At 43.8% G+C, this 27669-nt stretch overlaps 1 protein-coding gene across 5 annotated transcripts in view; it reads right to left on the bottom strand.

Moving 5' to 3' along the window:
• Positions 1-3715: 3715 nt before the first annotated feature.
• ldb3a (LIM domain binding 3a) overlaps positions 3716-27669 on the bottom strand; it is a 51664-nt gene continuing 27710 nt past the window's right edge. The window contains exons 5-17 of one of the 5 annotated variants that reach the window (XM_018766284.2): positions 25477-25499; positions 22616-22819; positions 21370-21402; positions 14330-14500; positions 12861-12959; positions 12049-12180; positions 9472-9528; positions 8657-8775; positions 8213-8573; positions 6904-7084; positions 6697-6817; positions 6487-6602; positions 3716-5916 (exon numbers count right to left, since the gene is read on the bottom strand). In XM_018766284.2, the coding sequence (XP_018621800.2) occupies positions 5827-5916; positions 6487-6602; positions 6697-6817; positions 6904-7084; positions 8213-8573; positions 8657-8775; positions 9472-9528; positions 12049-12180; positions 12861-12959; positions 14330-14500; positions 21370-21402; positions 22616-22819; positions 25477-25499 (1707 nt within the window). In that variant the 3' untranslated portion in view covers positions 3716-5826. The remainder of the gene's footprint in view (positions 5917-6486; positions 6603-6696; positions 6818-6903; positions 7085-8212; positions 8574-8656; positions 8776-9471; positions 9529-12048; positions 12181-12860; positions 12960-14329; positions 14501-21369; positions 21403-22615; positions 22820-25476; positions 25500-27669) is intronic. The other 4 variants (XM_018766285.2, XM_018766286.2, XM_018766287.2 and 1 more) reach the window with 4 other exon arrangements.

Below are 27669 nucleotides of genomic sequence, written 5' to 3'. Positions count from 1 at the left end.
TGGGGCCTAGCAGGGATCGATCCCACCTCCAGCCGCACCATCCGCTGCACCGCTGTCCGAAATAAACACTGCACTACCTACTGAGTAGAGGTCTATTTTATAATTAATAAATTGAGTCAAACAGCACTACGTAACTGGCTGAAAAGGACGACTCTGTGGCACGCATCGCGGTATCGTGGTGACGTGGTGTGGATTTCAGGCCCTCGCAAAATGACTCGCATCTCCGTCTTCCCGCGTGCTGGCATCTTTGAAACGGAAAGCAGTTTGCGCACAAAGTATTTTTTCGTAAATTCCTGTAATGAGGAAATTCCTTCTCCGCAGATGGCTCTTCGAAGCTGCGCTCGGCGCGGGACTCGATCGGTACGCGTGCCGAGTCAAAAGGTTTCTCGCTTGCCGTGTTCCCTCTCACAAAACGCACCAAGCTGGTGTCCAAAGTTCTACGCTCCATGCGATTATTTCATTGTTACAACTAGGTTAAATAATGCAGTTTTTCAGGTTTTGAATGTTCAACAAGTCAAAGCAAGATAATTTTATTAATTATTATCCTGTTCAAGCAGGGGGGCACGGTGGTGCAGCAGGTTTAGCCTGTGCCTGCTCTCCGGTGGGTCTGGGGTTCGAGTCCCGCTTGGGCTGCCTTGTGATGGACTGGCATCCCGTCCTGGGTGTGTCCCCTCCTCCTCCAGCCTTACGCTCTGTGTTCCCGGGTTAGGCTCCGGCTCCCCGCGACCCCGCATGGGACAAGCGGTTTCAGAAAATGTGTGTGTGTGTGTATCCTGTTCAACTTTGACCAAGGTGACCTACAGTATGTTACACATTACAATGATTTATACATGTATGATATATACATATATGATAATTTATACAGCAGGGTATTCTTATTGTGTCAGTTCAGGGTAAGTACCTTGATCAAAGGTACTATTGTCGGAGTGGGATTCAAAACAACAGGCTTCAGGTTACAGTGTGACAATCTTGTCGCCCTTGTTTATTGATATATAACTCATTACGCAATGTATGCCTTTTTCATATCTGTAGTATCAATTAAAAGAAACATTAAAAACCACAAAAATAACCAGACATTTTCTTTTTTTTCTTGTTGCCAAAGTGGTACCATTTTTACTGAAGCCAATAACTTGAATACATGCACTCTTGAGAAACATGCACAACCGAAGCACAACAGCTCTGTGTGTTGTTGAGGAATTGTATTCAACAAAAAAAAAAAAAAAAAAAAAAAAAAGATGCATAATCGCAAATTCTGCGGTGAAAGAAAAAGTCCGCGAAATGCAAAAGAAGGTGTTAGCAGCAGCTTCGCAACACCGAAGCAGGGGCAAACCAATAGGGGTTCATTAAATAAAATGGGTCTCAAATCACCTTTCCTGCATTTTTCATTCATAAACATTAAGGCCTTGTTTATTTAACAAAAAAAAAATAAAGAAGAAAAACACACAAGTAAGGCCATCAACCAGACCCGAGTCCAGTTAATAATGAAAGACCCAGCTCTCGTTCTTTACCAAGACATTCAGGGTATAATCCCTGTACACACAGTAGTACATAATCACTTGACTGTTGCTTTGTAGCACACATTTCTGCTCATGGACTACAGTGAACTGTTCTTTTCCTGCTGTTAATATAGATAGGCACCTGTGACACAAAGCTGAGACAGTTAGTGTACCAACACACACCAGTATCGGCCCCTCGCGCTGCCAGCCAGCGACTCCATGAAGTGACACCGGCTGAGCTGGTTTCCACATATTACAGTGCTTCCCTGTCTCATCGTGTAAAAAGACAGTACCTTATGAGACTCTAGCGTAATAAAAGAAATCTCAAATTACTCAAGACATAAAAGGAAAAATACGGTAAAACCGATGTTGAAACGCACGGAAAATGTGAACATTCTTGGTGCTGCTATGTACCATTCTTGGTGTATGACACCTGACAAGCAAATGACATAGAACACAGTGTCTCTACATTCTATACATTCGGTCGATGATGGTGAACAGACACAATGGAAAAAGCGCCACAGTAATAGTAACATAAAATTAAAACACTCCTAATCTTCAAATCCAGTCCATGCCAAAGAAAAAAAAAAAAAAAAACACAAAGTGGAAAAAAAGAGACATACAACTGCAGGTAAAATCAAAGCCATACTTTGTCATAATCTAACAAGTGATTTTTTTTTTTAAAAAAAAAAGTGAACAAAAATCAAACTTTCTCACTGTTTCTCACTGCAGGTCATACAAAAGCTATGCTGTTTTACCACTTCATTGCAAGATAAACATATTTTCTCGTCTCATATGGATAAACAAAAACAAGAGCGGGACAGATTTCCACACTTAAGAATCTTGATAAACTAGTTAACCATCAGTGCAAACCATACATTTGCATAAACAGGCACCTGAAGGACTAGACAGAACCCAGAGGCTTAATGTTAAGAAAGAGAGTCATTAAAAGTTGCTCTACTGAAGAAATAAAGAGGAGGAAATATAAATGATCGAGGTTAAGGCATTCTGGGTAAGCAGCTTGGGGTGGACGAGTGGTGAGACGGCTAACCCCGAGGCTGCAGGAGGCAGTGGAGAGTGCCATTCGGACTACAGTATGACTGAAATGTTCTCATGGCCTTCAGGGGGCATTACAAACTTGGTGGGTATGAAAGAGAGTTACTACCAGCTAGAGGTGGATGAGGCGCCATGGAGGACAGGAAATTGATACGTACATTTACTTATTTAGCAGACACTTTTCTCCAAAGCAACTTCAAATGAACTCTATGTAGTGTTACCAGCCCACACACCTTATTCACCAAGGTGACTTACACTGCTAGATACACTAGGCCACTCATCCACACATCAGTGGAACACACTCTCTCTGTCACTCACACACTATGGGGGAACCTGAACAGCATGTCTTTTGGACTGTGGGAGGAAACCAGAGCACCTGGAAGAAATCCACACAGACACAGGAAGAACATGCAACCTCCACACAGACTGAGCGGGGACTGAACCCATGTCCTCCTGCACAGCTACTCGCTGTGCCGCCCAGGATGAAAACTGGGATGAAAAGGGGAAAAGCTCACCAGAAGCACAAGTGACACTTGAGTGAAATGGAATGAATAAGCAAACGAACGATGAATGCAAAGTGGAGCTGGTCAGAAGGGAATGGAGAGCGAATGGGCGCACAGAATGCCAGCAATGGGAGGGAGAAAGAGGTGGGCCTAGAAATACCCAGCATTCTGAAAGTCTATTCCACTGCTTAATGACCATTTCAGAATGTGTAAGTGTTTCATTCAACACTGTAACACTTTCCACTCAGCTGTTGCGAAAGGAAGCGGCCCATAGTGAATGTTTTTCACAATAAAATATCGGTCTTCGTTAGCTGGGTTCACCGTCATGGCCCTTCAGTTGCCTACCCACATGTGGAACACCAAGCAAGCGAACAGCACCATCTGTGTGATCCACAAAATGTCCCTCTCAAAGTGACCACAACTCCACAGCCTGTGTTTCTGCAAATTTTATAATTCTTGCTTTTTGTAATATATATAGCAGTATTTATTCATTTAGCTGGTAGCCAAGTGGTTAGAGCTCCCGCCTCCAGATCCAAAGGTTGGAGGTTCGAATTCCACCTCCAGCGTGTAGTCCCCTTGAGCAAGGCTCTAACCCTAAATTATTCCAGCAAGGAAACAAAACTACCCACCTGTATAAATGGTTAAACAATTACTAGTAGCTTAACATTGTAAGTCGCTTTGGGGGAAAGTGTCAGCTAAATGAGTAAAGTAAATACATATTTCAGAATTATTAAGGGGGAATTTGCTATCTTCGAATACATTCAGGGAAAGAAAACGTGATAATATGTGAAGTCTCCATTCCGTATTTTAGCGATGAACTGTCTGGGTTATGAGTTGTATCACAAACTAAGTGGCTCACAAAGGAGCAAATGGGATAAAGTTGGAACGACAAGTACTTCTAGGGTGTTTTCACAAAGTATTGGTGAAAGAGGTACTTTATAAAAAGCACTGCAGGCTGTTTTCTATGAAAAAGGGCCACTTGGTCCTAGAATGGCTCTTTGGTGCACTGTAGGGAAGGAATTCTACATTACTGGTTTATGTGTGTGTGTGTGTGTGTGTGTGTGTGTGTTTTCCCTTCAGCCTCTTCCTCATTCTCTTCCTCTTCAGACTCACCTGAAAAATGATTTCTATTTGGTGTTTTCCTAAGCCAGGTCACAAACCGCAGCCTCCAGTATCTTTTCAGAAAACACGACAGGCTTTCCGTCACACTTGCTTCTCCGTTTCACCAGCGCACGTCTCGCAAAAGGACCCCAAACACTACGAAGCGGCTAAATCGCAGACACGCGTCACAAAAAAAAAGTGAGACTACACACAAAATTTAGAAAATCAATTGTAAAAAGAAATGCATGAGTGCCGGTCTCGTTCTGCCTAACAACCCAAGCATTACAAATTGTTGGTGATATAAAAAGGTTACGTGGGGCCCGTTTGGCCATAAATTAGAAAAACAGACACACACAACGTTTCCTCCTAATTTAGACAAAAAAAAACCAAAAAAAAAAAACAGTATGCCGTAACAGCGTAAGGCACACCATGATTTCAAGTTGATTTGGGTCTTGTAAATACCTTACATCAAGACCGCAGGTGGGAGATCACCTGCTTTCCTACTGCAGGCCAACGTGCAGACAACCAGCTGACCAAGCCTATTCCCGTGCCATCAATAAAAAGAGAAGCTTCCTTTAAAGTGTCACCCCATCCCACACCTGTACTGTACTCTAAGCAGCGGTTTCCCCTCTGGGCAACCAAACATTTGTAGCGCCCACACCCAATGAACAGCAGGTGACCGTTGTATTCACAAAGCATCGCTGCCGATACAAAGCAGTAATGATGCACAATATAAACTGACAATGAAAAAGCAAATAAATTAAAATAGATAAAATAAATACTTTAAAAATAAATCATGGATCTTACTATGAAGAGTTTTAAATAAGTATTTGAAATGTGTTGAATCATTTCTTCATCACGTTTATGTCAATAAACTAGTCTTTTGATTAATTTTATAATGTTGGTTTATAGCTATTAGCCTGTTATAAAGTTCTAAAAATAAACTGAAAACACTATATAACATTTTCAGTTTCTACTCTGTATTTAATATTCATACTCTACCATAAACTATCCTTTTCACCATAAACTTATCCTATTAAAATAGGCAAAGGATTTCATCACCTCAAACTTAAATTTAACAAATCTGATCGTCCTACAGTTTTATGAATGTGTCAGCTTTGGACCAAGATATTTTTTTTAAATCACAAATAACATGAATGCAGATATGCATTTATGCGGAGTTTCCCATCTTGTATTTGGTGACACTTGTTTTTTCCTCCTGGAATATATTCATATCAAGAAGGGATTTAATGTCAATGAGGATGACTAACACATTAACCCATTGAGCTGCACACTAGAAATTTCAGAAAAAGACAGTAATTTATATAATTAAAGATAGACCACTTTCCAAAATATCTTGGTCACAGCTGAACTTTCTGTTTTCTCACAACCACAGAACCAGAAAAAACCACGTTTTGTTTCTTTAGCTTGACAGCTGTCATTACTAGGTTTCAGTAGATGTAATGAGCTACTTGCTCTTAAATGGGTTGATTTACGTTTATTCTCTCTGTTGTCACAATATTGCTGTTGACGTTTCCATTCTTTGTGCTGAGGGTGGTGGCATTCTGCCAGTGGAGATTACCCCCCATTCGCTGCCCTCCCATGGGACTGTGAAGTCAGGGGTAACACAGTAGCCACCAGCCCTGCCTTCCACACCCTGCATGCTGAAGCTACACATTGATGGCATGGGCATGCTTCTTGCATAAGGGTTTGTCCTTCTTGGAGTAGAATGGTTGGCCTTCCAGGTTGATGTGGCACACCTGTGTGATGAATAGATCATGCAGTCAAACCTCGTCATACCACAACCGGTACTAATGGTGGTGTCCTTTCCAGTGTCACACACACCTCACATACCACATGAAAAGCACATCACTTGCTTAGACTGACTGGTTTCACTAAAACACAATTTGTGTGTATAACATTTTCGTAAATTTATGCCGGATGTGTAGCCTACAATCAAGCAAGCTGATAACAACCTTTTTTAAATTTACAGACACGAAAAAAAGAATTAGCTCTTGTGCTTCTGTGTTTTAAGTGGGGTGCGGTGGTGTGGTGAGTTTGGCCAGGCCCTGCTCTCTGGTGGGTCTGGAGTTCGAGTCCTGCTTGGGATGCCTTGCAATGGACTGGCATCCCATCCTGGGTGTGTCCACTCCCCTCCAGCCTCGTGCCCTGTGTTGCCGGGTTAGGCTCTGGTTCGCCACAACCCCACTCGGGACAAACAGTTTCACCCACTGTGATTGTTTGTTTGTTTTTGCAACATTCAATGTAACTGCAATATCTTTCAGTTTCATGTCAGTGCTGCCTCCTGTTAAAAAGGAGGAGGTACATACCGCGCAGACGAAGCAGGTATCGTGCCAGGTGTGGCCCAGTGCTTCGATAAACTTGTCTCCGGCCTCCACTGGGAAGTCACAGCCGTGGCACTTGGTACTGAAGAGGGCAACGTAATCTGGAAAGACAGGAAAGCTTAGCAGCTGAGCACACAAGCTGAGCACAAAGACCACACAGGGTAGCAGGCGCTGAGCAGGTAGAGCGGCACATACCTTTCTCACAGTAGGGCTCGCCGTCCTCCATGTGGAAGAGGCTGTTGCCAAACGGCTTGCCGCAGGCGGCACACACAAAGCATGTGGTGTGCCAAGTCTGCCGCAGCGCGTGCATCACTTCCTGTTGGGAACGAGGACACAACGATTACCAGTCTGTCTGCATTTTGTCATGCAAAGTGACAAACCCAGGGATAATATGTGACTCACCCCCATGATCTTGGTACTACACCGGGCGCAGGTGGGGGCGAAGAACTCCCTGTAGCAGCTCTCACAGTACACATTGTTCTGCTCCTCCACAAAGCAGACATCTGCCAGCGAGGTGTGGCAGTAGTGGCAATTAAACTCCTCTGGGTGCCAGGACCGACCCAGTGCCACCAGAAAAGGTCCCCTTGGGGGTGACAAAAATGACAGGGAATCTCACTACTTGACAGACCATTGCAACTGGACTCGCCTTTCTAAAATGTAGCTGCAAAGACCTGTAATACTACAATGTCCCATTTAAACAGAAGCATAACTAAATTAATGTACACTGATTTTTCCCGTTACGAATGTCCCACTTGCAAACTCTCTGAAAGACACAAATGTTTGCCTATTTATTCTGTAAAATCACATTTTCTTCACCTATCTGTCACATTCACTTTCATGAATCGCTTATCCTTGTTAGGGTCATGGCGGTCTGGAGCGGATTCTGGAATCACTGGGCAATAGACTAGGAGGGGTACACCCTGGACGGGATGCTAGTCCATCATGGGGTTGCCGCAGATGCAGATACACACGCTACAAGCAATCTATAGTCATCGACTAACCAGTTTCACCATGGGAGGAAACCCACACAAACACGGGGGAGAACAAGCAAACTCCCCATAGGCTGAGCTGGATTCAAACCTATGCCCAAACAACCCACGTGTTTTGAGGAAGCAGTGCTACCTGCTGTACCACTGTGCTGGCCTCTTGATGTCGCTATTTTATAAAAATTGTGAGTGTTGCAGAGTTAAAGTGACCTGCATGTATAAGCCCAGGTGACAGTTGGCAGAAAGCCACACTCAAACAGTGTAGGAGTCTGAGACCATCTTAATTCACTTCACTTCCACAGAGTTCACAACTCGTGTGTGTGGTGGTTTTGTTGCTTGCTATTTGATGTCAATAAAAAATAAAAACTATCTTACAGAGTATTTATTTAGTGCAGCTATACGTGATGTTTTTAACGGAATGATATTTTTACAGAGTAAAACAAGGGGCATCTTTAGGAAATTTTCATCTGTACTGACTAAATGGCAAACATGGTTTTGTGTTTAAGAACAAATTGACTTACGGCTTCTTGTTCCAAATGTGTTTGTAATGGTTTGTAACCATTGTATAATTTAGTTAAAATTTGGCATAAAAGACATTCAAATTAACTCTCGGAATTTACTGAAGTTTCAAAGTTTCACTGTATCCTCAGCATGTGAGGGACCTTGCAGAGTCTTACAGGATGTGCAGAGTGGTCTGCGGTCATGGTTAGATGTGTCTGCTTTACCTGATGATGCTGTTGCAGGCTGCACAGAGAGGTGTCCGACTGCTGGCGGCAAACCGTTCGGCTCTCTGGGCCACCCCACGTGCTACTGGTGGGAAGGGGGCGGGGGCAGAGACAGGGGAAGGGTTGTAGGCTGGGCTTGGGGCAGGAGGGGCCTGGGTGGGGTTTGGGATATAGGTTGGAGGAGGGGGTGCCGCCTGGGGCAGAGGCTGAACTTTGACACTGGTGGTAGTAGTCTTGCTAGGGTCAAACTTCTGAGCAAAGCTGCTGTCGGAGATCCAGGGAGGCCTGCCGGATGCGGTGGGAACAGAGGCGGCAGGAGGAGGGGCTGGAGCAGGGATGTGGATGGGGGCTGGGGCTGGAGCTGAAGGAAATAGAGGAGTGCTTTCAGTATGACTTTGTGTGATCTTGGCGCAAAAACCCAGCAACACCACATAGCGTCAGCACCTGGAGCAGCAGGGTAGGCGGTAGGCACAATGGTGGCTGTGCTGACAACCTTGGCTGGGGGTGGGCCCATGGGGATCTCGATGGAACTTTGCTGCAGGGATGGGGGTTGGCCATAGGGCCTGTACAGGGCAGACAAGAAAAGTGACTGACAGCACTGTCATCCAATCACAGAGAAACCGTTACTGGAAATGACAATTGATTTGCAGAGTCAAATTTTTACAGCCAGAGCAAAGAACATATTTAATAAATAAGAGGCAATTTCGTTTTATTTGAAACCCTCAAGTTCTGGAAGTTGCATGTGAGAAATCCGCGGAGGCTGTTGCCATGGCGAGTGTCCGAGACATGCCATGAGGGCTCAAACCTGACCAAGATGACTGGTGCCTCTTCCTTGGTTTTAGTCCCACCAACTGTTCTCTGTACCTGGCTTTCCCATACTTGTTTGTGCACAGGTTAGTGCAAGTTTAACATAGAAGAGGGCTACAGAGAGAGACAGCCCTGTCCTGAAATAGTGTTAGAACAGAGAGCCTTGGGTGCGGCAGAGCAGTCCACACTGAGGCCACCGAAACAAGGAATGTAGTTATGGAGAGGGGAGTCACGCTTCCTGCATATGTTTATATTTAAGAGAAGGGGAGGGTTAGGAACACAACATGACAGACTAGTAGAAATGGTCTAAAAGCAAGTTATCATCCTGAGAGCACACACTGAGCTAGAACAGAGAGGAAAAAACAGAAAGGATGTTTCAAAGTACGGAGGTTACTGCACACGTTTCTGGGCACTTAGTGCGTGTTATCCCAGTAAGTCCGCCACATGTGTACCTGGAGGGGGTGGATTTGAACTGGGAGCTGTAACCAGAGGAAGTCTGCATGTTGAAGCTAGAAATGTAACAGAAAAGAAAGTGTGGCAATTAAACACCATCGTGATTTTTCTTGCTCTGGGGGGAAACAGACAGACACAAACGCACAGAGAAAAAAAATACCGCATTCAGCCCTCTACAGCAGTGACAATGTGTTACTTTAGAAATGGTTCTAAAACGGAATTCTTGAAATGAATATTACACTCATTTACAGTCCGTCTGACACGTGAACTTCTCTTCTTTCCTTAAATTAGTAGGAATTTGTGTGTACATTTGAAAACTTTGTTTTGAGTGAGCGTCACGCTAATGCCCGTAGCTGATCAGCAATGGGATGGAGTATGAGAGATGTCACGGGTTAATGTGAGATTCACCCCTCTGTGGAACAGACCTGGTTATAGAAAGCATTCTCTTTCACACGCAAGGGAGAATAAGAACTTCAGAGCCCTCTGGGAGATTGAGTCTGTTCAAACCTGGACATCCCTGAGAATTACTGGGCATCATGCGTATCATAATGAGGGATGACTCGTGGCACCCCACTGTGTCTATACTATACAACCTGCCAAGTCTCCTTCTTTAACAAACATTATGTATGAGTCTCAGACATAAAGTTTATGGTAATCTGTAAAGCTAAGAGTTTGGAAACACCCATGCATTTAAGGTGGTCACTTTTTGACCTCCTGTCCCAAGTGGCCTCCACCTTGCAGTGTGAGATGCTGTAGCCTGGAGGGGAGTGGGGAGGCCCCACAGTGTTCAAGGGTCTATTCCAACACAGTTACAACACAGGACCACTGGACCACACAGCACAGACACCATAAACGAAGAGAGACCAGAGACATGCAATCTGTGTGAACAAAGTTCACGACACACTATTTACCTTAATCTACTACTATTACTACAGTTAAACACATAGAAGAATTGAAGGCGGTAAAAACGTAAGAAAAAGTTTCATAATTTACCTGAATCAGTGCTAAAAATGAAACATGACATTAGTAATAAAGTTGCGGGAGTTTATGAGAAACGAACGGAAAAAGGAAATATATAAAGGCGATAAATTATACAGAGGGGTCTGAATCGGAAATCAGTAATCATGAACGTATGGCCGTGTGATGTTTATGAAACTACAGAATGTTACCAAGCCTTACCATTCTGTCTCATTTGTGGCTTCAGGTCAGCAGTTAAACAGAAAAATTCCCCCCCCCCCCCCCCCCCCCCCCCCCAGCAAAATTCCCTAAACTGATGACACCTCCTTGGACTTCCTTCATAAGCCCTCTGTCTAACGTTTCCTCTAAGAGGTTGGCAACAACTACTGTTTTCAAAGCAAGACAGACCCCTCTCAGTTAATTGTTAGTCAAATCTCTCTATGTACATGCTGGTAAACAGTGACGTGCGGAGGGTGCGAGGTAGAGCCTGGGATAGGGGGCCCTCCAGGTCCCCTTTTCATTTACAACAAGGCAATACACAGGTTGGGATGGAAATGGGCTTGTAACCAAAAGGCTGCGAGTTCAAGTCCCAGGAGGTCAAGAAACTGAAATACTTCAGCAAAATACCTAGCTTTATAAGAAGGTCTTTTGAGATAATTTAGTACCATGTTCTCTTTAAAGCACTAATGCATTGTAAATCCCTTTAGACGAAGACATCAGCTACATGGAGAGATATAAGATTATGTAATGCTCTTTGGATAAAATTGTTTAAGAAGAAGCTGAGTAATAAAAAATAACCACAAGAAACCATACACCTGCCTTTTGCATGCTACAAACCAGTATGGTCTGCATATTCAGACAAGTCAAGCTGAAGCAGCATGGGAAACCAACCTGAACGTAAAATGGACACCTCTTTGACAACACCAACAATAAAGGTTGGGAACTTGGGTTATTAACGTGGTGAGAACACTGGCACATCATGAGGAATGCAATTAGTAGGAAAATTAAATTCCCAGAAGCAGCTCAGAGGTCCAGTACTTGTGGACCCACATAAAAGCCCTTCAACCCCTAACTCCTGGCTCAGTTCATTTACGTCTCCGTTTTTCAGTAAGCAGTAAAAACGGCATCACAACGGTCCTCCTGGACCCCTGTTTGTGAATGATAGAAGGACAAACAATGAGCCATGGGGGGCTTCAAATACCCCCAACAGGCACCAGATTCCAGACCTTCTTAAATCTTCCTGGGGCAGTTGTCCTATACATTAGAAAGTAGCTTATGAACCCCAGATTGCTCTTGTACACTAACAGCAATGGAGCAACTGTGACATGAAAGGCAAAGTGAAGCCTAATGACTCATGTGGACCTGCAGCTCAACTAGACTTCCTTCGAAAAGCTTTGTGCAACACTTGTGTGTATGCGAACAACAGACCTTTTTTCACAAGGCAGCCATACTCAAGAAGAGTTTCTCCTCCTTCTTCTCATTTAGAGTATTAAAGTCCTGTCCCAAAATCCCATCAATCCCCTATCCCAGCTTCCCCAGCGCCTTTGCACGCCGCTGTGTTCGTAACACAATCTATAACACAGTTTTCTCACTGCATTAGTCAGTCCAAGTGTGGGTACCTCAAGCGCTTGGGCTTCCCAGAGGGCAGAGTGGGTGTTCGTTCGGGCAGAGATCGGGTGCGGAAGACAGGGGTGATTGGCAGGGCCTCCAGTGCCGAGGTCGGTGGTGGCCCTGGCTTACTAACATAGTTTCTTCACAAGAGTTAACAAGAGATGTATGAGAGATGGTCCTCTTACCCCCCATACTAACCCTAGGACCAGCCTGAATTCTTGTTCTCCTTGTGTTTGCTTATTTTCTTGGTTGGTTTTTCTCAGGTTCTATGCAGCTCAGAACAACACAAATTTACGCTTTGCTTGTCATTTAGTGACCATCAGTGCTGCACCTCACTTTTTGGACTGATTTATAAAACTCCTAATGTGCCTAACTGTGATTTCCCAGCACCTTTCACTGACTGCCATGGCAAAACCACAACCTTTGTTCTGCACATGATTCCATCATCTGGAGGATGAAAACCTTGAGAAATATTAACGTTAACCCTGTAACTATTTTTCAGTGAAAGTAATTTATTTCCTTTGTACACATGTTAAAACTTAATGAAAGTGCTGACAACAATAACATTACAAGGCTTCTGAAACACTTAAGAGCTTCCTCTTTCAAGACCTGTCATACTAAAGTACTGGCTATGTACTGAAATAATGTAATATTATTTTCCAAAAAGGAATGCAACACATTTGGACTTCTGTCAGCTCATGTGCATTTTCAGGCTGTGTATGGGCAAAGTTTTGGTCCATGAATCCCAAGAGTGAGCAATCACCCTCTTCTGATCTGCAGAGGTGAGGGGGTGAGGCAGGTGTTTCAATGAGAGCTGTACCTAGACTGTGCAGAGAGAGCAGAGGAGATAGTAGAGGCAGCAAGCGACAGGTGGCGAGGTCCTGAAGATGGGGCCGCTGAGGATGGGGGTGCATTCGAGCTGCGGAGGACAGGTAAGAGTTAGCGGACACCCTTGTGAGATGTTGTGGGACCTGTGATGGGTTGCAAGTGCTGGTGCAGTCCACCATCACACAGAGAACTCTGGGAACCTTCAAGGCTATGAATCCAGAAAGTTTAACTCCAAAATGAAGATTAATGAAACACTGACTGCTCGAAGAGATCACTGCTCTTATGATCCTTCAATGGCGTAAGTCTGTGGTAGGTTGTACCTGGGCAGCACATCTGTCCTCGGGCCATGCAGGCCCTGTTTCCTGATAACTCCCTGCACAAAACACACACCTCTCACAGAAGTCCCTAAAAATTTCTGCAAGGAAAAAAAACAGCTGGGGGTGTCAAGAGCAGATCAGCCTTTGTAGGGCATTAGTGCACATCTGGAGACAAGTTGCAGAAAGCCAGGGCTGACTTTAAATGACAGGGAAAAAGACAGAGTTTTATTGGTCCAGATAAGATTTCAACAGTTTAATACTGAAGAGACTGAGCTGCAGTTAACAGGGTGATGGTTTTTTTGTTCTTCCATAATTGGTTTTTGGTACTTAGCAGTTGACTTAACCTAATTGATAATTAAATAGAACATCTGAACACCTTTTCCATCATACACCTGGGTGTTAAGAGCAGGTGTTTCATGAGAGTACTTCAATAAGTCAGCAGCGGTGTTGTCTTTAAGGTTTAAGTTGACTTATTAATTACATCTTTCAGCCTTAATTGCATAACCCATACTATGATGTGTCGGTAAGAAAAAAAATAGGGATATAATGTATAGAGACTGATGAATAATAAGGAGATGTCAAATCCAGCAGAAACGTCTGGGCAAAGTCTTATAATCTTGCACATTATTTGACTGAGCTTTGCTTCCCATCAGGGGCTGGCAGCAGGAGTGAATGTAAATCTATCATGATGTTAAAGCTGGAAGAAGCACCAACTGCCAATGAATGGTGATATGAGATGGCTGGAGGTTAAAGAGGTTGATGAAAAGGTCCATGTGAAGACTTCACTGCCACAGGTTGGCTCTCTGTTTTAACACAGTTGTACAAAACCACAGGTCTCAGAGTGGGGTGGACCCTTGTCAACTGGATGTCCTATGGGTGGCATCCAACTCCTAGCTCAGGTAGACTGGCCAAGGGGAGAGCAGTGTCAGCAAAAGTGTTGAGTCTCATTGAGTCTTACCTTGAATTCAACCTGGTTACAAAAAACTGAGTCATACGAAATAGTCCCCCAAATACATACTTGCCATCAGACATAAACAATATATGGATACAAGCAAAGACATACACTCTAAGCAATGTGCAGGGAAACACTTTCAGAAAATTCAATGGCAACCACTGAGTGTGAACCCACACCATACAGCATTACCTCTTTGAGGTGGGGGTAGCAGCCACCGGAGTCTGGGCGGCAGGAGGAGAAGGCGGCACCTGATCGGCAAGGCTCTGTGGTGCGGAAGCAGGTTGGCTGGGCGAAGCAGCAGCAGCGGGCAGAGAAGCAGGCGTTGGGCTTGTGGAGACTGGGGCATGCTCAACAGGAGTACTGCACGATAGGGTTAGGCCAAGCAGAAAAAAGAGAGGACAAATATCTTGAAGAAAATATATACACATACTGTGTATATATATTAGAGAGTTAAAGCGTCTCCGCAAGATATTCTATCCATTCACATGCAAGAGGAAGCTTCAATATTGCACACCCAATGCAAGGACAAACTGGAAAGCGTAAACATCCCATTAATACAGGTTATTTCTAATGATCCTTAAAGACAATGTTCACAATGTAAACAAGTACAACATGTTTTTTTTATCCTTAAAAAGAACTTTCATGAACTGGAACGAATGGAAAAAAAAAAGTTGTTTTCATAATATTAAAAGGAACATATGTGATGTCTACTGACTAGTGAGGAGGTCCTACACAAAGCTGGAATTGTCGGAAACATCTGGAATTGCGTGAAAACTAGAAATGTACTCTTAGTGGAAAAGCCCTGCAATAAGTAGCTAATTTACATTTTGTTTATTCATTTAAGTTTTTTAATTTTAAGTTAAGTTTTTAAAACCTAAATTAAAGTTTATTCATTTAATTTAAGTTGCTGTCTTCTGCTAGGAAAGCTTTATCAGTGATGCTGCTAGACAGGCTGAACACTGGAAAAGTGAGACAGATCAGTATCCATACACACACTTTCTTCAGATACAGGTTGCATATTCATCTGCACTTTCAGATGAAAGCCAACCAAGAAACGTCTCACAGAGAAGCTCACAACTTTTGTCTTTCAGCCCTGCTGAGGAAAGGATTAAACACAGCATGTACACAGAGTATATGATCAGAATATACCAAGAACCATAGACGTACTGTATAGAACAAAAAAAAATGTTTAACATTCTTTAAAGGCTTGAAACATAAAAGGCATTGCTTCATCAGACAAATGGATCTGTCCACTCTTCCTTCTAGTCCATCCTGTCAAATAACAGCAGGTACAAAGGCCAGAGCAGGAGCCCCAGCGCAGAAATGGGGAGTAAGAGGGCAGGCATCTAGCAGCAGCTGGATTAGTGGACTAACAGCTGACCTTGCACACCAGTCAGGAACCTTGTGTGCTGAACTGCTCTCTGCCAACACAGCCAAACTTCATATAATGGGCTTGGGTGTTCTTTCCAGAAAGAGGGACTGTATAGGTATTAACAACAGTTACACACACAGGCTGAAGCTGCTTGTCCAATGCGGGGTTGTGGAAAACCAGAGCCTAGCCTGAAAACACAGGGCATAAGGCTGGAGGGGGAGGGGACACACCCAGGACGGGACGCCAGTCCATCACAAGGCACCCCAAGCAGGACTTGAACCCCAGACCCACCAGAGAGCAGGACCCAGCCAAACCCGCATCTCCCCTAACACCAATTAATAATAATTAATTGACAATTGTGTGTTTGCTGGACAAGCTGGGAATATGTTCTCCTCTGAACTCTCTAACAAAGTGAAAATCAGTCGGAATGAACAGAAGCAGGAAACAGAACAGTGCTCACCAGATGGTTCACTTTTCATCAGTTTTTTTTTTTTTTTTAAACTTCCGTGCATGTGTGCATGTTTGCATACATCCGTGTACTTGCTGTTGGACTGATGAGCCACCTGACATGGGACCTAAGGACACGGCAGGTTTAAAATATCACTGAGACAGAGGACTTGCAGCAAATTCTGACAGTAGACCAAAACAATCATCATGGTTTTCTCATCCAACACACACAGCCTCAGTGACACCTTCCACACGCAACTTGCGCTGACAAAAGTCACTGGAAAGCACCAGTCAAATCATAAAATGAACTGAAGCCATAAGACCCAATCAGCTCAATAGCTTTCTCAGGCTGGAGTAAAACCCCCTGTACTTGTAAAAATTATTCTTATACTTTCCAGATTCCAAAACTGTGTAAACCTTCTTTACACACAGAACCACCAAAATGAGGCTCAGAACTGTTGGACTGCCTGCTTGAAAACACCCTCCACATCCACAAGACGACACATACAAAACACTTCTGAACTCAGAAATGATTGCCCTAAATAACACAATACGCCACAACTTCAACAAAGCTTCTACAGGGATGAAGTCTCCAAAACTGTGGCATTATAGAACATGAAGGCAATGTCTCCTGTGATCTTATTTTTATATAATGCTTTCCAAAGTTATGTAGAGAGGAAGAGAGGTAGTGAGGTATTATACCTGTTAGAAACAGTATAACTCATATACAGAAGTCACATAGAGGTGTGTATTAGGTGTATTAAATGTATTTTTGACTTACATATTTTGGACTTACGATGGGTTTCACGGAACGTAACCCCATCGTAAATCGGGGACCCCTTGAACTGTATATCTGTCACTTGCATATATGTCAGCTCAATGAACAACTCAACTAGAGTCACAACTAATTTTGGTAACAATTACACTGTGTTTTTAACATGTCCTGTAACTCAGGTCAAGCAAAGAAAAAGAGAGAGAATGAAAAAGAGGTAAGAAACTGCTGTCAATAAACCAATCATACCTAGGCTAAAATGGGTCAAACAACAATACTGAATCACTATACAGCACCGAAGGAGCGTAGACAAATAGAGCCATAATAACTTAGAACGGCTATGAATAGTGTTACATTTATTTAGCACACGCTTTTCTCCGAAGCGACTTCCAATGAACTCTATGTAGTGTTATTAGCCAACACACCTTATTCACCAAGGTGACTTACACTGCTAGATACACTATTTACAATGGGTTACTCATCCATACATCAGTGGAATACACACACTCCCTCTGTCACTCACACACTAGGGGGGAATCTGAACAGGGTGTCTTCGGACTGTGGGAGGAAACCAGAGCACCCGGAGAAAAGCCACGAAGACACAGGGAGAACATGCAAACTTCACACAGAATAAGCAGGGATTGAACCCATGTCCTCTAGCGTCACCCAGGGGCTGTGAGACAGCAGCACTACTTACTGTGCCACCACGTCACCCATGTTAACACTGCTAGCCTATCTCTGTCATCATACAAATATGCTGTAATTAATAACACCTACCCACAGCAGGCACAATGAATCCTATTCAGCCTGGTGTATGAAACAAGTTTGACACTTGTGATTTAAATGAAAAACAAATGTCAGAACTACCACCGAATTCTGTAATTCCTCTAATGGTACCCTTTGTACATACTCAACTAAGAGGTAAATACATTTACTCGACTTTCTCCAAAGCGACTTGGAAACGGGTGATGAAAACAAAATGAAAGCAAAAGTGAGAAAGGTACACCTGGGGTAGGGGTATGGACTGTGACCGTCTCTCCCCTGAGATTTGTAAGTTTCAAGTTCTTCACTGTGAGTTGTTCCTAACATTATAATCAGTATAGTTACAGTATTTGAGCCCCTGCTTGAAACCAAGTTTTTATTTGCCATTAAAAAAAAAAAAAAAAAAAAAACTGAAATTAAACACATGGGGAGTAAAAATCAGTCTTTTGGACCAATGAGTCCAAAATTTGAAATATCTGAAGTGTCTTTAGGACACAGAAAGGGTGAATTTAGCCACCTACTGGAGGAGGAAACATCATGGTCTGGGTTTGCTTTCCTGGCAGCAGAGTTGGTGATCTGTACCAAGATCATGGCAGTTGCAAACAATATTGCCTATCACAGCATACTTTAGAAGCATGTTGTTCCATCGTAATTACGCCTAGTTAGGCAGTACTTGGTATTTCAGCAAGATAATGTTCAAAACATACTTAAAAGTTGTCCAAGAAAGTAAGTGAAGTACAACTCAGAGTAATGTAATGTGCTCATTGCATTTTCCTGCGAGATGTACATCGCTTTGGAGAAAAGCATCTGCTAAATGAATACATGTAAATGTAACTCAAACTGACGACCTGGGCGTAAAATGTGAATCAATCAAAAGTACACTGCAGTAAATTTACTGGAACTCTTGACTTGTATTGTGTGTATATAGGCAACACAGTACTGATACTCTGTTTCTGGGGTACTTGTGATGACGTGGCTAAAACGATTAAGCTCTGCCATGAATGGCAGCACGGAGCTGCATTAAGTTCTTTGGTGGTGTCAATGACCGCAACACTAAGCCTGAGAGACGCTAGCTGTATCCTCCTCCAGCTCCTTGCTAGTAGAGGGTCAAGTGTGAAATCTATGGAGACTCTCATCAGGGAGGCATCTGGCTCCACCAGTGAATGTCCCTGGGCCTGGTTTACTGGGGTTTCTGTCAGGTATGGCCACTGCAGCTGCTGCTAGCTGCCTACCTTGATGTCCTTTGGGCTTCCTCATCTGAGTCTTGAGCTAAGAGAGAAAGAAAGAAAGTGTAAAAAACTGCCCGTTCATTTCTGTTTAAATCTATCTGAAACTTCTTTTTGAATGCATCGTGCTCTCTTTCCTCCTGTTTTAATTACTGCTAGTTACCATGTTCGTTTGTCTCCAAATAGAATCAGTTCGGGAGATTAATTCAGACATACATCTTATCCTGGCTGTATGCTGTGAGCTGCTCACTCATTTTAACTCTGTGAGCTGTAGGCTTCATCGTGCACCATTATACACTTGGAGAGTAGGCTAGAAGAGCGCTCTGTTTAATTCCACCAAGAGTGCTGTAGAGCCCACATAAGACAATACTGGCCATACATGACTAGAGTGGCACTGCAGGGACTTTAACCTATATCGTCACCATTGAAAATTCACCCATGTACCAATGGGGAGGAAGGATACTAATTATTTTAATGTGTCTACAGTGTTCAAAATTCCGATTTTACATCTGTAGTGAAACGTGTCTTAACTGCTGCTAAGGCCTCAGGGTTGATTACGTTATGGATTGTAAATATTTCCTTACATTCACACTAGAAATGTGCCAAGTTTCAGCAGAAGCTCATTAATAGTTCCTTGTTACTTCTTTGTTTTGTACAAATGTGGAGCACTACGGTTAAGGATTTCTGGAAAAGGTCAGATATATAAAAACCCAGCTGATTAATTAAAATAAGAATGTTGTTGAGCACTGCGAAGACCCTCTTCGTAGCTGGGTGAGACTTACCGTACTCCGTTCCTGTGATGTGGGCAAGGATGCGGAAGGACTTGGACTGCAGCTGGGCAGCACGCCGGTTCCAGTCCGTGTCCTTGTCCTCCGACTGGATCACGGCTTTATACACTGGAGAAGCACTGTCTACAAGAGGGTCTTTAACTGGCAACGTACTGCAACCACAGAAAGAGCCGCGCAGGATCAGTTAATCTGCAGCTGCTGGATTGTGGATCACTTAGGGGACCTTACACACTGGCCACACCTTGTTTCATTTTAGCTCTATTCCTTGGCACTGAGGCTTCATAGTTCACAATTATACTTCATTCTTCATCCACAGTTTTTAAAGGCTTCCTTAGAAGCATTGACATCAAGGTGCGGCAGGAGTGATTAAAGACCTAAGTTATGAAATTAAACTCATAAATGTTTTGTTTTGCTCTCTTGACATTAACCGTTTACCCACCGCAACACTGTTTAAAAACAGGAAAATAAAAACGTAGTAATTGAGATCTCACTTTCATTTTCCTGCCAATCTACATGGTATTGTGGTGCACCTCCCAAACTCAGATCATTTCAATGCCTCCCAACCTGCCGTACAGCACAAATAAGCAGGTTACTGTGGGAAAAGTAAACATACAATTCACGTTCAACATATCTTTCTTAAGCAGTGCACCTACACTACCTACATGAGAAGCTCGGCCAGGTGGACAGGCTTGCGTGTACCTTTACTATGTCTGCACAGCCTGTCTTTATGCATAATATTCAAAACAAAAATAAGCAGAAGGAGGACTGATATGCAGAACATGTCTTTTTACCATGCTTGGCACTTGGTGTACAACAAAGGCATGACCCTCATGTTTCTGATTTTTAACCATTTTTTTTTTGGCTGAGGCAAAAGGCACAGACAGTAAGTGCACTGACAGAAATCCTCCTTTCCTTACACAGCCCTTCCAACTCCTTAGTATTTACACTTTATGTAACTAGGGAAAGCAAAACCTGCATTAGTCTGATTATGTCCACCTCAAAAGTCTCGGTTTAGATTTATTTCAATCACGACTAAACACAAATACTCATATGAATGTGTACAACTTCCCAGACCATCCTCATGACGTCCTCTTTCCCGCAAAAATGTAATGAAAAGCTCTACATGGTCAACTCTGCCTAAAAACAAGAACACCAAAATAAGTCAATAAAACACTTAATGTCGACATATGAGATATATGACCAGAACATGAAGGCAGTAGAGTAAAATTGCTCGGGGTGCTATTGAACAGAACATGAATTAACGGAATCCGACCTGATGGCGCATGAACAGAATGCAAGATGCAGGCCCAAAAAAAAAAGAAAAAGAAAAAAAAACAAACAAACATTGTATAATTTGAAATTTTTGGCCATAAGGAGAAGCCAAACAAGTAATACAATTCAGGTCATAATATGTTACGGCTACAGAGGGAACAGCTTCCCACCATTAAGCATATGAAAGTCTGGTTGTGTAATCTAATCATGAAGCCCAAGTAACTACGTATCTTTGTCACGTGTGTGTTTCGATAATGACCCGGTACCTATGGATCCGACACACAAACTTACTTCTATGACCCATGCTTTCTACGATGTCACCACTGCATTGGGGAAGGCAATACCAATCATCTGACCTCACACTTGAGGACACATTACAAGATGAGCAAAGGCTAACAACATACCGCAGGCCAGGCTGAAACATGCACACCACATGTCTGACAAATAATGCAAAAAACAGGAAAGGTCACAGTATTAGCAGATAGGGGGGGCAAGGTAAGCAGGCATCAGTGCAAACAGAAATAAGAGAGAATGACAGCGGAACAGCCCAAGGCTGCCCACTATGTTGATACAATGACCAGGCTACTTACGCAAGGGGAGAGCTGATAGCTGGGGTGTCGCTGCTGAGAGTCACATTATTCACCAGATTCCCCCAAATGGTCAAGGGGGGGGGAGTGGCGAGACCGCAGAAAAGGGAAGAAGCGCAAAGCGGTGGGGCATGGGTGAGATGGAGTGGAAGAAGGAAAAGCAGAGATGAGCTCCCCTCACCACACAAAAGTGCTGGAGCCCAGATGAGCCAATCATCCCCAATGTGACACATTCCAACAGTGCTTCAACTCTTCTGAAAATGCTATAAAGAAATACCTGAATGTCCATAACAGATGGAGACATGTCAGATCTTACACACACTTTTACTAGCTGTCCTACACTTGGAAGGCTATAGTTGCACTAAAAAGAGAGTCAGCAGTACATGATCAAGTCAGAAGAGAAGGTGGAAAGCTACAGGATCACACTGTAGGAGTAACTGTTCACACAGTGGCTGGTATTTGTAACTACATTCCATCACATCCTTTTTAGTGTGACTGTATATGGGTGAAGTGGATATAGGCTAATCACTAACACCGTGTGTCATCGTGCAGAAGGCATGGCTTATACACACACACACACACATTTTCAGAACCGCTTGTCCCTTACGGGGTCACGGGGAACCGGAGCCTACCCGGCAACACAGGGCGTAAGGCCGGAGAGGGAAGGGGACACACCCAGGACGGGACGCCAGTCCGCCACAAGGCACCCCAAGCGGGACTTGAACCCCAGACCCACCGGAGAGCAGGACTGCGGTCCAACCCACTGCGCCACCGCACCCCCGCATGGCTTATACATAATGTACCAATTCATGGCTTAGGGACAGCGCAAACACATACAACTGATCATCCTTCCTTGATACAAGAGTACATTTCTACTCTTGTCTTGTCAGTCATTCAGCAGGAAGACTGTGACCAACTGGAAGCCTTGGTGGCACAGAAAAAAGTAAGGTGCTCTGCCATTGCCGCATGGTCTCAAAGTCACTGCCGATATCTCTGTATCTCTTTCTATAACATGTAGGATCTAGCAAGGAGAATACAGAGAAAATAAGAAACAGAATACAGAGAGAGACTGAGACAGAGAGGAAAGGTGTTGAAAGCATCCCCTTCGGGATTTTAGCTTTCTCCAGCACAGAGCAGCCCTGCATGTCTAAACTCTAGTGCGGCCAGTGAGCGCAGCAAGCTCATGCAAGCTTGATCGAGGGAGCTAGCGTGGAGGTGCTCGATGGGAACGTACTGGGGTTTGACTTACCTGGATAAATCACTGCCTCTGGCCTGAGCCTGGCCAGCTATGGCATCCATTATAGCATCCTGGGAGTACATGCTAATAGGGGTGTTGTACTGGGCATGAATGATGGTTGCCTTGCCACCGGGACCCTTGACCTCGATGGGCTTGTGGGTAGACAAGGCGGAGTCCTTCAATGCACTGGGGCTGAAGCTGGGAACGTACTCATTGCTGTCAGGCAGAGGTGGGAGGAGGGTGCCCGTGATATAGAGAAAGAAAAAGGGAAAAGAAAAAAGTGCAGGAAAAGGCAGCGGTGTCAAGAGCAAAAGATATAGGCGTGAGGTGTAAGATCAGTAGGTCCATTCCACCTGATTGCCCATCAGTAAAGCAGCACCACACTTCTACTTTCACACTACCGAAGAGCAGTAATCCATAAAATATCCTTATCATAATCATGACTTCTCAAAAATGATAGCGATGGGTTGTTAATGCAAGATCAAGAGCATCACACACACACACACATTTTCAGAACCGCTTGTCCCTCACGGGGTCACGGGAAACCGGAGCCTACCCGGCAACACAGGGCGTAAGGCCGGAGGGGGAAGGGGACACACCCAGGACGGGACGCCAGTCCGTCGCAAGGCACCCCAAGCGGGACTCGAACCCCAGACCCACCAAAGAGCAGGACTGCGGTCCAACCCACTGCGCCACCGCATCCCCTCAAGAGCATCACATTGGAGGTTATTCATAATATATACCTGTTCTTCACATAACAGGCTTAATTTCTTCCATGAAATCACCTCCATTGTGAGGGAACTGAACTACAATTGTTTGAAATGGAAAAAATAATAAAATGAAAATATGTAACCTAAAATTAATACAAATACCATATGCATAAAATGTATTTTTATGCATGACAATGATGTAAACACAGTTTATAATATTTGTAACAAACTACTATTTGCATGCTGTCTTTTAATGTAATATTTTCATTAATTCATTATTGACAACTGCTTTCACTAAGAGAGGGTCACTATGGTCTGGAGCCCAGCCCAGAAACGTAAGGTGCTGGTTGGGGTGCACAATGTTGCATATTTTCTTTTCAGTTTTTTTTTTTTTTCCCCCCCTTTATAGCCTTTCCCTGTGTAATCTGTATAACAACACAAACATGTGGTTAGAAAATGAATGCAGGTGTAGTGTCTGTTTACAGCGGTGGTAGAGCAAATGTTCAAGTGAATCAAATGTTCAGGCACTCGGCCACGAGCAGGAGAGGCAACACACAGAAGGAAACTCATCGCTAGTGGGTCTACACATTGTCAGCCATAATGACACAACAAACACTCCGCAAGGACCGTCGCTGTTAGTTTCACGGTTAAGACAGTCCCAAACTGACAGAGTACTTTGTGGTATGGCATATTGTCCTGCTGGATTGTTTTTCCATTAGAAAAAGGGTAAACTCTGGCCATGAAGGGATGATCCTCGCCAGCAACAATGTTCAGATACAGGGTGGTGTTCAAACAATGCACAATTGATACTAGGAGGTATATGGAAACACTCGCTGCATCACTGCATCCTCACTACGAGCCCCGTACTGCCGAAACTGTGCAGGATATGTCTGAGTCTATGCACTCAAACTGTTTATGGTAAATTCTGTCCCTGCCCATCAGTATTTGAAAAGAGAAAATGGGATTTGTCAGACCAAGGAACATTTTTCTACTCTTCCGATCACATGTTCACTGGAGCCTTATGTATATGTCTATTAAATTAAATCTTGAGTCGTGCCATTCTCCTCTGACCTTTCTTACCTATGCTTTTTTGCTCTCAGGACTGCCACTTACTACATTTTTAGCTCACCATTCTCCGTAAATCCTTCAAAAGCTGGAGCATAAGAATTGCAGGAGGGTGGCCTTTTCTACGATGCTGGAGCTGGTGTGTCCGGCACCAATGAACATGCCACATTTAGCATAGGATAGGTCTCATGTCTATGTCTAGAACATACTGTCTAGAATAGTAACATGCTGACCATGCCTGCATACTGTACACACCAAAACACATCCGAGTGACTGTGTGGTGGTTGGGAGCTGTAGGAAAAATTGGGCAGGTGGAACTAATGACATTACTTGTGAGTGTATATCCTCAGCCGAAATATCTTGCTCCATGAGGAATTAGAAAATTAGAGCTCAATATTACCATGAAGGTACATGTGCACACGTGAATGTATTCATTTTGAAAATGCTTTACTGTAAGAACAGATTGTAAGAAAAGCCATAACTGCATCGTGATTCAAGTCAACATGGCTAAGCTGAGTACCCACTGTGTAACCGGCAATGCTTGTGTTACTAAATGTAACCTGACATCCACGTCATGCCTGAAACACACTCCTCATGCAGTCAACATGCAGATGTAGAACTTTTTTCATAGACCATTCATTTCCCGCTCTTTTGTCAGGCAGCACTTGTCAATGCGCATGCACTTGTCACTACGACATTACATGTCTTGTGTGACGGCCAATTTGACTATCGCACAGAAAAGAAAACACCATGGTGACCTAGGTACAAGATGTCAGCATGGCTTTTTTTGTATAAACCTTGTCCCTTTTGTTAGATTAAAAAAAAACAAATCAGTTCTTGATCAGATCTTGAACAATGACTATAAAAATTCTTTCAAATCAACAGGCAGAAATTTGATGAATATTTTAAATTAATACATCAGTTTAGCACTTTTGCTGAGGTTTTTTTTTTTTTTTTTTTTTAAACGGCGCTTGTACATAATATAAAGGAGTACTATACCATCAAACTGCAAACTATACTTAAAATATAAAACGATGGCAAGATGCTATGCTCATCAAACAGGCCAGGCCATGCCCATACCCCAGAGCAGGTACTAACTTGGCAGGGGTGTTGATGATGACCTAGGGCAACATAAGAAGGGAAAGGAAAAAAGAATCTGCAGTTAGCAGCGCGACTACAATTAGTGCCATGTGGAGCTGATCATCACAGAACATCTGGCCCCCAAACTCTCAAACGTAAAAGCTGCGTCTGCAAAAGCAACACATAGTTTCTGCTTGATGTAAAGTAGTTCAGCTTCTTTCCTTTCATGAATTAACATTTGAACAACTAAATCCATTTTTAATTATTAATTACTGATGCATTGCTTGGGAAAAAACAAACCAACTGTATTGCAGAGCTGATATAACATAATTTGAATGTGTTTTGAGTGAGTCCACGTTATATCTTATATATTTACCTTAATAAAAATTACATGCATCAATAGTCAAGAGGGTCCAACCCTTGACCGTATTATAATACGTGTTATATCAGGTCAGCACTGCACTTCTATCTAAATAACAGATACTAAAGAATGGCAATCTTAATTTTTTAATAAAGACAGTCTTTCAAAACCTTAATCATTTCTGGATTTGAGAGAGCAGCCGGCTTCCTCTTTCAAATCGCATGTACTTGTCATGAGGCAATGTGTACCACTGAGAAACCTCCCAAAGGACAGATGCATGTCATAAACGGTGATCAAGGAGACTATCAGACCCTACTTCAAGAATGAGATGAAGACATGGCAGGCAGCAGCACTCAGCACTACAGTGGGTCTCTCCCTACGTCACGAGGACAGCAAGCCTCTGACACTGATATAACGAGACTGCAACCCATAATTAATCTCTGCTCAACTCCCACATTCCCCCTTAGGGCTCCCAGCATTCTGCAGGGCACTTAAGGACATATATACTTAGAAATTTCTGATGCACAAAAATGAGTCTAAGACACTTTTTTGTTTCCACGAGCAGTGGACGGCTACAGGAAGGGCCAGGGAAGGGACGGGGCAAATGGGAGATGGCGCCTGTAGAGTGTGGAACACAAGGGAGTCCAAGCGCTGGTGTTCCGTCGCCTTTTAAAAGGCAGTCAGCAACAGGTGGCTATTCCGTCCTCCAGTCACCAAGCGACCGCACCGCAATAACCCCATAAACACGTAGAAACACACTGTCTCTGTCCTTGCCTCTTCATTATTACCTCCTTTTAACGCAACATCAAAAGCAAACAACATAAACGACATAACTGCTTAGGTGACCCCAGTGTGAAAATGCATATTTACCGAGCAGGAAATAAAGAAAACCCTTCAGCTGGCAAACTTCAGGTGTGTCTCCTCATTTACGAGTGATGAATAACTCCACGGAATCCACGGAGGCTAGAGTCCCCAGCCTGACTAATGTGACAAATTAAATGGAACTAACGGAACTTCTTGTAAAGACAGAGAACACAGAGTTGATGGTCCACATAAAAGGTAACGGTGAGCTGATTCTTTGGCTTCTATTTTGGCGCTGTTAGGTCAGCGCCCCTGTGATGAACGCGATGCACAAGTTAAGCCAGGGAGCACGATGTTATTTCGTGAGCATTTTGCAAGGGCGAGAGCGCTGCTTGGCCTGTTTCTATTAGCTGAATGACGCCCATTCGCCAAGCCTGAGTCTCTCAGTGCACTTTGCTGTCTCTACAAATTCCCCACAGCAGGGGTAAACCACCTCGATGCCTCGCGTGCGTCAGAAGTGACCTGTAACACAAGACTTCAGCGCTAAGAATTCAATTCCAAGGGGGCCATGCCTGTGTGTTCTGAGCCCAGCAGTCAGCCTCCTGCTGAAAGACAGAGCGGCAAGGTTTTCTCTTGACCTCGCCAGTCACTCTCCCCCACTCCCAGAGCAGAGGGACCGGAGTGCCAAGGTCCATTGGTAATGTCTCCTTTGCTACAGGCTCATCTCTCTATGCTACGTACCCCAAGGGTTCGCCCTCTGCAGGGCCCCTTCCTCTGGCACTCCCCTGAAGCGCCGCCATCTCTCTGAGCGTCTCCGCTGAGTACAGACCGATTGGGGTGTTATACTGTCTCTTGTGGCTGGGAGTTGCTTTGCCAAAGGCACCAGGGGAGCCTGTGCCCAATGGCCTCTTTGAGGTAGAGGTGGTGTCAGTGCGGCTGAGCAGCACGCTAGAGGACTGGCTGACCTCCTGTTTGCTGCAGTAGGAATTTGTCTCACGGAATGCCCCTACTGACACAGAGGAGGTATTCCTGGCTGAGAGGCTGCCATT

The sequence above is a fragment of the Scleropages formosus genome, chromosome 8 (genome assembly GCF_900964775.1).
Source record: "Scleropages formosus chromosome 8, fSclFor1.1, whole genome shotgun sequence".
NCBI classification, from domain to species: domain Eukaryota; kingdom Metazoa; phylum Chordata; class Actinopteri; order Osteoglossiformes; family Osteoglossidae; genus Scleropages; species Scleropages formosus.
The sequence above is the reverse complement of the archived record's forward strand: the minus strand, read 5'-3'. Positions and strand labels throughout refer to the sequence as shown.